The following is a 10,265-nucleotide window of genomic DNA, read 5'->3' as shown; positions in this document are numbered from 1 at the left end:
AGGGGGGGGAAAATCCCAATAGATTAAACCCCCCCCCCCCCCCCAGCCGAGGCTTGCAGGATTTTACAAATATTTGGACAAAAACACGCCCTGCACGGGGCCTATCCCTGGGGCCAGGGGGGCCACCCCCCCCCCCCCCCCCCACACACACACACACCTTCCCTCCCTCTGGACTCGCCCCCCCCCCCCGCCCTTTGTGCGAGGCCCGCCTGGCACACACGCCGCCGCGGCCCCCTCTCCGCCCAGGTCCCAGCGCGACGCCTGGCTCGAGGCCGTCCACTCCGACGTCGGAAAGATGATGGCGATTAAGGGCGCTCACGACCCGTCCCACACCTTCCGCTCGCGGCTCGTCGAGGGGCACAGCCTCCCCGAGACGCACCACGCCGGCTCCATCGCCCCCGCCATCCCCTGCGGCTCCACCTCGTGCACCGTCAATGTCCTCGGCACCCTCGTCAACGGCGACTCTCGTGCCGCGAGACCTCTCGTGGACTGCCGCGAAGTGCCCCCGACATGTCCCACACACGTCCCATAGGCTTCTCGTGCCGTGACCACATGGAGTACCAGCGGAGCGGCTACAAGGGACACATGCCGATGAACGCCATCGCCGCGTGCAACGTCGTCGCTTCGATGTACCCGCCGTGCGCCCCGTGCAAGCCACCTGGCCTCCCACCCCAGCGGCAGTCGATGCGGCTGCGGCGGCTGCAGGCCATAAACGCGTCGGCGAGCCAAAACTTGCGAGTCGACGTCAGCATCGCCGAGCTGCCGCCGCCGCTGCAGGAGCTGGTCTGGGCCAACCGCTCGCTGCTCGGCTGGGAGCCGCCGCCCCATTGGGAGTGAGCGTCGCGGCGGAGTGAGCGTCGCGGCGTGCCACGCGTGGAGGGTTGTGGTTGCTTGGCGTCCAGTGGCTGGGGAGTACGGGCCGCGCGTTAAACTGCGCCCCGTCCCTCCTTCCTCGCTCTCCTTTGCGTGCTCTGTCCACACACAGCCTTGACCCTGTATTGTTTGCGGGTAATTATTGCTAAAAATATGTAGAAAACAGAGACAACCCAAGGGAGGGATGGGAGGACGGCACGCCACCACCACGGAATTTTTCCGCCTGTTGGAAAAATTCTTTTTCAGTCGTGTTTCAGCACATATGCATATACGCGGGCTACAACTTTCTCCGAGACCTCGGGAGCGGGCAGGTATTCACACCTCGGCAGTGTGGGCAGGGCAGGGCAGGGCAGGGTGGGTTTCACACCCGGGGCAGGTAGGGGATCGGGCAGCGCAGGGCAGGGCAGTTGTGCGGCAGTATGCGGCAGGGCAGGACCACAAGCAGAGTGGGCAGGTCGGATGTCAAGAGGCAGGTCCCAATTGCAGGACTGAGATTTAAAAACTCACGTCGTGAAAAAAAGGCGTGCATAATTGCTGTGGACCTGAGATTCACACCCTATTTCCATTGAGATTACTTATAGGGACGGCCGATCGATGAAACACACGTGATAGCTCGCGAGCTCAACAAGTTCTCAATCAAATCTCAGGGGGGTCTGATGTGTATAGGAAATGGACGGCACTGCAGTTAAGAAGTCTTAGCTACTCTATTTCCGTCCAGTAATCTTCGTGGTCCAAATACCTGTCAGATCGCCGGAGGTGCGCCATCCACTGTTGAGGCGTCTGTCGCCGATTTCTTATTTTAGCTACTCGGACGATTCGCTGAGCCTTTCGGGCCCACTTCCGGATCATAGCCTTAATCTCGTCCCCGAGGAGTAGAACCTCCCAGTTGCGACTGTCATAAACTGTGTGGCCACTAGCTGATCTCATCCCCCCATGGCGGCATCAGAATTCTTCAAGGGTTAGGGTTAGGGTTAGCGTAGAAATGTCCCCGAGTACCCGTCCCACGAAGCCCTGGGTTCCAGTTAGGGTTGCGCCGCACTTGGGGCCACATACTAGGGCCTGGTCGCCCTTGGTAAAGGACCGTTCTTGTGAGCAAACCATGTCCGTCCCTTGCGCGCAGTCTTAGGGCCCTGATGATGCGGCGCCACTTGGCCCGCCTTACGATCCGTGCCACCGCCTGCCTAAACGTCTGCACGACGCGCCCAAAGTTTGCCACGTGCTGCGCGCGAGACCAACCTGCTCTTGCTGCCGCGTAGGGCGCCCAATCAGGCCGTATTGTTCCGTAAGCGGAATTTGGGTCAGTGTAATCACCCACTTGCCCCCGGGTGATAACTTCTTGGGCATACTGAGTCCAGGAACCAGTGCTTGCGGCAACTAGCTCATTTCCGTAAACTGACCCACGCCACAGTGCGGAGGGAGTACCTTGGAGACGTCGTCTGTTGGCCTGCGCCGCGGCCACAGTGGCAGGGGTCCATTGGTCTAAACTCATGCTTCCCACACATCAGAATTCTTTTTTACTCTGCGATTGGTTGCGGAATTTCTTTTTACGGGGGTGCGTCATTCGCACCTAGCCCACGAATGCCCCCAACATCATAGAAGGATTCGTTTGGACCAATTGGTACGCTTGGACCAAATCGCGCATAATAATTGTCCAATTCTTGGTCGGAGGCCTGCGCAGGGTCCCTCACAGGTGGCCATCTAGGGGCTGATCGCGAAGAATGGGCTATCATTGATCCATATCGTCTGCGCAGTCTTAGGCCCCTGATGATGCGGCGCCACTTGGCCCGCCGTACGATCCGTGCCACCGCCTGCCTGAACGTCTGCACGGCGCGCCCAAAGCGATCGAGGCCCAAAGCGTTTCCCCGGTCGACAACTCCAGACAAATAGTCGCCCATTGTATCTGTAGCACTTGGCCCACTGTACATCTGTAGCTGGTACCTGTAAGGAAGGAGTAGTGCCGTATCTCCAGCAGGATGTGGGCGTGCACCCGGTTCTTGTTCGGCCCCACCTCCACGTTGCCATCAAACCGGATGCCGCCGTCCTCAATCACCTCGTCCCACTTGTCGTTCGCGCACCGCTCTGCGGGCCCTGCCATCCTTGGGTTGTTGTTCTTGCCGGTGGGGCCGATGACGACGTACTGCTTGAGCGAGTTTGTGGCCGCGAGGTCCTCGATGACCGCCTCCAGCACCTTGATGGTGTTGGCTTGCCGGTCCGGGTTCGTGTGGTAGGTCTGATTTGGATTGATCGTGATAAAGAAGTTGGACTCGATCAGCCGCCGCGGCTGCGACGTGTCACCCTTGTAGTCGCGGAGGTGGTGCGCCTTGTGGCCGACGGGGCAGCGCTTCACGTGCTTGCCGCGCGCCGTCACCTGCGCCTTGTCGATCCCCGCCGTGCCCACCGACACGGGGGCCGAGAAGTTCACTGCCGAGTGGCTTCTGTCGCGGGCCACCATGGATAGACCCCTGGCTCCCTGTCTGCGGATCGCCAGCCGATTGTAGACGTTGGTATTTGGCATCCACTGTCATAGGAGGGGTTGAGAAATTCGAACCCAAAATGGGCCGCCACACCCTCCACCTGGACGCCGAGGCGAAGGTCAGCCACTATGTCTGTGACTATACAGGCATCCCGATGAAGGGGCCCGGCTGCTTCATGCCCTTCTGGAAGACGCCCACCTCTCGCATGACCAAGCGCGGCAACTTCTGCTGCTGGGAGGCGGTGCTGCAACACGCCCGCGCCACAGCCGACCGAGACATCCTGCCTAAGATCGAGTCCTATGTGGCCGAGGAGACGCACCACATGATTGGGCCGCTGCACCTCACGGCTAGCGACCTCACGCACCTGGGCGGCACGGTCCTCATGGAGCACTGGCTCGACGGGCTGTGGACGCCCACCAAGGACGTCCCGGCCATGCTGGTCAAGCAGGACGGCCGAGTGCTGCCCGTCACCGTCATGTGCATCGATGGCCGGTACAAGTTTCAGTACTGGATCAACACTGCCACCGCGCACTCGAACGACGACAACCCGTGGACAGTGCATCCCTACGACGTGTGCTATTGCTCCGTTGACGGCAAGGAGATCGCCGTGCACACAAGCCCGCACGCCAAGGTGGTGAACCCAACTGCGACCTCCCTGGCCGGCCAGCATGTGTGTGGGGACGCCGTCTTTGCGCGCTATGTGCACGAGACGGCTCTCTACAACCGCATCCGATACGTGCCCCTCTACGCCCTGCCGACCCACCAGACCTACGCAGACCTGCTCGCTACGCTGGTGTCGCAGCTTTCCTCTTTCGAGAAGGCTTCCTCGGCGTCGGCGGAGGCTCCTCGGGAGGCTGCGAAGGCGGCAAGTGCGGCTGCCCGGCGCACGCGGTGTGCGGCATGTGCGTCGACCAGGGCAAGCTCGCCGCGGCCGAGCAGGCGGCCATCGACCTGGAGACGCGCTTCCACGCCTCGACGAACGTCGTCATGGACCTGGAGCGGCCCGAGGACGAGACGGCGGCGCTGCTGCAGCGCTGCGTGCACGTCTCCGACGAGACGAAGCGGCGGCTGCTGGGCGAGTGGAGCGACGAGCGCATGGCGCACGCGCTGCCGCTGCACGCATGCGCCTCGTGCGGCGTGCGGGACCCGTCGCTGACGTACACGCGGGTTGACGTGTCGGCGCTGCCGCGTACTGTGTCTGTGCGCGTAGCCCCGGCGGCGAAGACGAGACGCGGCACGTGTTTGAGCTCTCGCCCGAGCAGTGCGCTAAGTATCGAGGTCTTCAAAACAAAAAGGTGCGCCTTGCGTTTCCCAACGGCGCGAGCAACGACCGTCCCAACGGCGACGGTACGCACGAATTCCGCGACACCGACATCTCGCGCGTCATCAGCTGCTGGGAGTCGGACGACGGCACGCTCTACCACCTGCACCCCGAACTCGTCGATCGCCGCGCAAATGAGAACGGCGTGATGGTGCCATGCGCGATGCTGTGTCAATGGTGTGGTGAAGAGGAAATTTAGAAAAGGAGTTGCGGTGTTGATCGCCGCGGGAGCCCTCTTATATCATTAGATGCAGTCACTGGCGTTGGCCGCGACTCTGTCGACGTCCGCCGCTCTGCTGCTAGAGTCGCGGCGCTCGCTGCTCGCGCTGCCAGTTCTCGTAACGCCTCTCTGCGCGCGCAGTGACGAGGTGTTGCACGCCGTGGCCTCGCTTCAGTGCAGCCGCGAACGCAGCCGCGACCAGCTTGGCAAGCTGAGCCTCGAACGCGGCGTCGGCTTCATCCTTCGCGGCCTCCGCGGCGGCTCTCGAGTCTTGGGCCGCTTTTTTGGATGCGAGCAGCAGGTCCGAGCGAGGCGACATGGGGCGCCTGTTCGGCGAAGCGGCCACTGCTCCTGGCGGGAAAACAAGAAATGGGCAGCGCGGACAAAGAAAGCCAATTGTTGAGTTTGGCCCTCGGGGAGGGCCCGGGCCCCTCTTCGACAAAAAGGGCCCTCCTGAGAAGTGCGCCGACTTAATGATTTAGGATTCGAATCTCGAACTTCTGATTTACTCCTTGAGGTTCCCTCAGGCCCGCCGCGCGCTCGCTGGACAGCGGCCGTGACTCACCTGCTTCGGGCGCGCTGCTCCTCGGGGATGGCGAGAAGCGGCAGAGGCGATGCTCATAGATGATCTAGCCCCAGATGCCCCGTTTGCCCCACTGCGGCGCCGCGCTCGTCCTCGACTATCCGAAGCAGGGCTCCTGCGGCGAAGCTCTCATCCCAGATGCGGGCATACCGTTTGTGAAGGCGTTCGGTGGCCTCGAGAGCGGAAGCTGCGCCTCGGCTGGCTACAGTGTCAAAGAGGGCGAGGAGAATGGCACTAACGAGCGCGATAAGGACCGCACCTACACCGTTTATGGCAAGGGATAGATAGACCAGGAACGACGCCGCGAAGCCAAGAGTCATGAGTGGAGACTTGTGTCACGAAGGTGTATTGATGTCTATTGCATGACTCCCGAGTTTGACGCTGCACACTCACCGGTACAGCATTCTCTCTGCTCGGCTCTCCGCGTCTCCGATCCCCCCCTGTCTCGCCGACACAAGCTACACTCTCTCGTCTCGTGTGGCGCGTCAAAATTGAGAAACTATTCGCGGCATGCTTTGCGGACTGCTAGTACAGTGGGCGGTATCAGTACAGGGGGAGGTATCTATCCACAAACGTCACACCCGTTCACACAAAATCTCGCAAAAAAACAGCAAGACGCGCCCTCCGTGCGTCGATCGTGTGGTATCACCGAGCGCTCCGATAGCGACTGGGAGCAGGAAGCAGCACTGATGAGTCAGTGCAGCTTCATGCTGCTCGGCAGCGCCCAGCCGTCCACGTCGACCGCTCTGTGGCCTCGGCCGCTCAGCCGGCGAGAGAGCAGCCTCGGCGACGGCCCCACGCTGCCCAGCGCGTAGCCCGCCGCGAGGGCGAGCAGAGCCCACCCCAAGCCTCCTCCCGCCCCCCCGCCCCCTCCCCCTCCCCCTCCTCCGCCCGCGCGGCACGAGTCGAGCTCCGCCTGGCACTCGCCCTCGAGCGCCTTGTACACCTGCGCGAGGCGGGAGTGCCGCCCCTCGATCACCTCCTCGAGCTCCTCCTTGAGCTGCAGCTTCGCGCGCCTACAGGCCGGAGCAGGAGAGGGCTCGGGCAAGCCTCCTCCTCGCCCCCTCCCCGAGCTCGAGCTCTGGCGCGCAGGGAGCCAATCTGCTTTTCGAGCTGCGCCGCCGACCCCTGCTTCTGCAGCGCGTGCGCCGCGGCCTCCAGCTTGCCGCGGCAATCCTTGGCCACGCGCGTGGTCTCCTCGAGCCGCTTGAGCAGCGCCGCCTCGGCGCGCGCGATGGCGCCTACGCGACGCGTCACAAGGACGCGTCACGGACGCGTCACGGACACGTGTCATGGCCAGCCCTCGCCTCGGCGCGCCTTTGCAGTCCGCGCCCGCGCCCTCCCGCTTGCTCGCCTCGGCGAGGCGAGCGCGCAGATCCCGCGAGACGGCGCGCTCTCGCTGCAGCCGATCCTCCAGCTCGCTTCGCGCCCGCTTCCCCGACTCCACCTCGCCGCGCAGCACGCTCGCGTCGGCGTCAGACTTTGCCTCGCCGCCACCGCGGGTGCGCGCCGCCGCATCGCGGGTGCACGCGTCGAGCCGCTTCTCGCAGCCGTCGCGCTCGGCGTGGCAGCTCTTCAGCCCGCTCGCCGCGCGCGTGAAGAGCTCCCGCAGCTGCGGGCCCGCCACAGAGTGGTTGGCCTGCCCTCTGCCGCCGCCCCGCCCTCCGGCGGGCGGCCGCGAGTCAGCCTCGTGCGAGTCCGCCTCTCGTCGGGGCGGCAGGGCGCCGCCTTGGTCGCCGCCGGCTGGCGCCGCGCCTCTCGCCTCGGCAGCCGCCCGATTCTGTGCAGATGCCGCCGCCGCACCGGATCGGGCTGTCCGCTTGTCCTCCTCGCTCAGCGCTGGCGGAGGCTGCCTCGTCGTCTGCCTCGCCTGAGCCTCCTGCGCAGCCGCCCTCGGCGGCGCGTCGCCGATCGGCTGGGCCGCTACGCTCGGGGTGAGCGCCGTGGCTGCGAAGGGCTCCAGCTCGGCCGGCGCCGCCGCCGAAGGCTGCTCCTCGTTGGCCGTCAGGTCGTCGCCGAGCACGTCGGCCAAGTCGTCGGCGAGGCCGTTGGCGGCGTTACTGTCCGAGGCGTCGGAGGCAGCCGAGGCTGCAGAAGCAGGTGCGAGGAGGCCGAGAGAGAGGAGGGTGAGAGCGGCGAGCCGGACGACACGGATGCATTGCATATATATTAGTCGGCGGGCGCTGGTGGGATGGGAGGACGGCACGCCTGACTAGGTGGCGTCGCTAATAATAGATGAAAATTTTTCTTCGCGCCCCCCCCCCGGGGCGCTGTCGGGCGAACCCTGCAGCAGTGCTGCCGCCCGCCGAGTGCTTGGGCGGATGTCCGACTCTGGACAGTCCGTGCTTCTCGCGACGGCCGGCTACGACCACACGATCCGCTTCTGGGAGGCGCCGACCGGCGTGTGCTACAAGACGCTGCAGCACCCCGACTCGCAGGTCAACCAGCTGCAGATCACGGCCGACCGGCAGCGCATCGCCGCGGCGGGCAACCCGTCGCTGCGGCTCTTTGAGATCAACTCCGGCCCGCCGAGCGCGCTCACCACCTACGACGGCCACACCTCCAACGTGACGGCCGTCGGCTTTGAGGCGGACGGCAAGTGGATGTACACCGCGTCGGAGGACGGCACGCTCAAGCTGTGGGACCTGCGCGCGGCCGGCTGCCAGCGCGAGTACGAGTCCGGCTCGCCGATCAACTCGGTCGCCCTCCACCCCAACCAGGTCGAGATTGTGTCTGGCGACCGCGACGGCGACAGCCGCGGGACAGGCGCGAGACCCGACCTCCCTTGCCCGTGACTCCCAGCCGCCTCCCCGCAGGCAACATCCGCGTGTGGGACCTCGCGCAGAACGCGTGCTCGGCGGAGCTCGTCCCGGACGGGGACAAGTCCATCCAGTCGCTCTCGATCGCGCGCGACGCCTCCACCCTCGCCGCGGCAAACGTGCGCGGCTCGGTCTTCTTGTGGAGACTCGGCCCTGCGCCCGGCTGCGGCGAGAGCCGCGCCTCGGCTGATCTCGAGCAGTGCGGCTCGTCCGCCGAGCCGGCGGAGCCAACGGAGCCGGCGGAGGCGAGGGAGGCGAGGGAGGCGAGGGCGCCGTCTGCGGCGGACGGCGCCGAGCCGCGCCATGCCGAGGTTGGAGGAGCGGTGCCGTCGCGGCTGCGGATCGAGCCGCTCCAAAAGCTGCAGGTGCGACCCACCCGCGGCCCGGCCCGGGCCTCGCGCCTCGCGCCGCCGCCCGCCCGCCGCCGACCGCGCCCTCGCGCCCGCCCCGCAGGCGCACGCTTCGTACGTCATCCGCTGCATCATCTCGCCAGACTGCCGCCGCCTCGCCACCACCTCGGCCGACCACACCACCAAGGTGTGGGACATGGCAAACAACTTCTCGTGCGAGGAGACCCTCTCCGGCCACCAGCGGTGGGTGTGGGACGCCGTCTTCTCGGCCGACTCGGCCTACCTCGTCACCGCCTCCTCGGACCAGACAGCGCGCCTCTGGGACCTGGCCGATGGAGTCACGCTGCAGCACTACACCGGCCACCACAAGGCCGTGACCAGCATCGCGCTACACGATGGGCCAGTTTGACGACGCCCGGAGAGACGCAGTGCGACCCCTTACGTGACCATGCACGACCGGCCGTGAGGTCTTCGTACATTGTTCATTGTACCGTGAGTAATTCGTGTTTTTTGTGGCGCGAGGTGGGACGATTTTATTGTAATTATTTCGTCCTACAGTAGATCGTACAACGTGATTTGAATCTCGTGGGAGGCCATTGTCGTTGATTGAATGATTCAATCATTGTGGAGCTGAAGACCCGCAGGGCTACGAAGCCCGTTCACACTCCAAAGCGCAAAGGGGCACAGAGTTATTTTTTTAGACTTGAGTGATCTGTGATCTGTAAGGGTCCGCCCGCAGGCGCATTTTGTATACCGAGGCGGTGCCCGGTGCCGAACCTGTCGGACTTGAGTGCGCGTGCCGCGCGCCCGCGCCCCTCCAGTCCCCAGAGACGCTAGAGGACCCCCGGACCCCGCGTGCCGCACGCGGCGTCCGGCGACGCCGACGTGCGCGACACTTCACAGTCTCAAACAGCCGGCACACAGGGACTAGAGACTAAGCTCTAAGGGGACGACCAAGGTCGCAGTCAGTGTGAGCGGACGCGACGCAAGGTGTACAAGGTGGTCCAGTCAGGAGACCGAGGGAGGGTCACGATGTCACGCGCGACACTGAGACCTCTACGGGGGGGGGGGGGGGGCGAGAGAATGCCCGTTAACACGCTCGGGCTAGTGCTGCTTCCTCACCTCCTCTGGCAGTGGCTCAAGCCACCACGCCTTCGAGTTGGCGTGCCACTCGCGTACCTTCTTCTTGATGGCGTTCACATCCGCGTACTTTGCGCTCTCTAGCATCTTCTTGAGCTGCTTGATCTCCGTCTTCGCCGCCTCGCGCTGCTCCACCGCCGTCTTCGCCGCCTCGCGCTGCTTCGCCGCCTGGTCCTCGATACGGAGCCTTGTGCCGAGCTCCACCGCCGCCCGATCCTCTGCCGACTTGAGAAGCGCCTTGAGCTGCTTGATCTCCGTCTTCGCCGCCTCGCGCTGCTCCACCGCCGTCTTCGCCGCCTCGCGCTGCTTCGCCGCCTGGTCCTCGATACGGAGCCTTGTGCCGAGCTCCACCGCCGCCCGATCCTCTGCCGACTTGAGAAGCGCCTGTGCTTCCTGCAGCTGCGCCTCGAACGCTGCATGCGTCGACGTATTCGTCGTTTGGGTCGGGGGCGCCGTCTGCAACGCCGCTGGCGCCACGGCCATCG

The 10,265-nt window shown here is 64.7% G+C and overlaps 3 protein-coding genes across 3 annotated transcripts; 2 read left to right on the top strand and 1 right to left on the bottom strand.

Annotated features, from left to right (window-relative positions):
- Positions 1-22: 22 nt before the first annotated feature.
- EMIHUDRAFT_438402 (hypothetical protein) lies at positions 23-1,036 on the top strand. The gene is made up of 3 exons (XM_005760554.1): positions 23-113; positions 243-458; positions 533-1,036. Exons 2-3 carry the CDS (start codon positions 296-298, stop codon positions 835-837), a joined length of 468 nt encoding a protein of 155 aa, XP_005760611.1. The 5' UTR covers positions 23-113; positions 243-295; the 3' UTR covers positions 838-1,036.
- Positions 1,037-7,792: 6,756 nt separating this feature from the next.
- On the top strand, positions 7,793-9,049 carry EMIHUDRAFT_68302 (hypothetical protein; the record flags this gene model as incomplete). The annotated part of the gene is made up of 4 exons (XM_005760553.1): positions 7,793-8,202; positions 8,274-8,421; positions 8,587-8,655; positions 8,744-9,049. The coding sequence occupies 4 exons, from the start codon at positions 7,793-7,795 to the stop codon at positions 9,047-9,049; spliced, it is 933 nt and encodes a 310-aa protein (XP_005760610.1).
- Positions 9,050-9,744: 695 nt separating this feature from the next.
- Positions 9,745-10,263, bottom strand: EMIHUDRAFT_217758 (hypothetical protein; the record flags this gene model as incomplete). The annotated part of the gene is made up of 1 exon (XM_005760552.1): positions 9,745-10,263. One exon carries the CDS (start codon positions 10,261-10,263, stop codon positions 9,745-9,747), a length of 519 nt encoding a protein of 172 aa, XP_005760609.1.
- Between the last annotated feature and the right edge of the window lie 2 nt (positions 10,264-10,265).

This window comes from Emiliania huxleyi (assembly GCF_000372725.1).
Source record: "Emiliania huxleyi CCMP1516 unplaced genomic scaffold EMIHUscaffold_75, whole genome shotgun sequence".
Lineage (NCBI taxonomy): Eukaryota > Haptophyta > Isochrysidales > Noelaerhabdaceae > Emiliania > Emiliania huxleyi.
The sequence above is the reverse complement of the archived record's forward strand: the minus strand, read 5'-3'. Positions and strand labels throughout refer to the sequence as shown.

Excerpts from the sequence above, each read along its gene's own strand:
- EMIHUDRAFT_438402 (XM_005760554.1), top strand. The coding sequence starts at position 296 with ATGATGGCGATTAAGGGCGCTCACGACCCGTCCCACACCTTCCGCTCG. Across the intron at positions 459-532 it reads CCTCGGCACCCTCGTCAACG|GCTTCTCGTGCCGTGACCAC; the intron begins GCGACTCTCGTG and ends CACGTCCCATAG.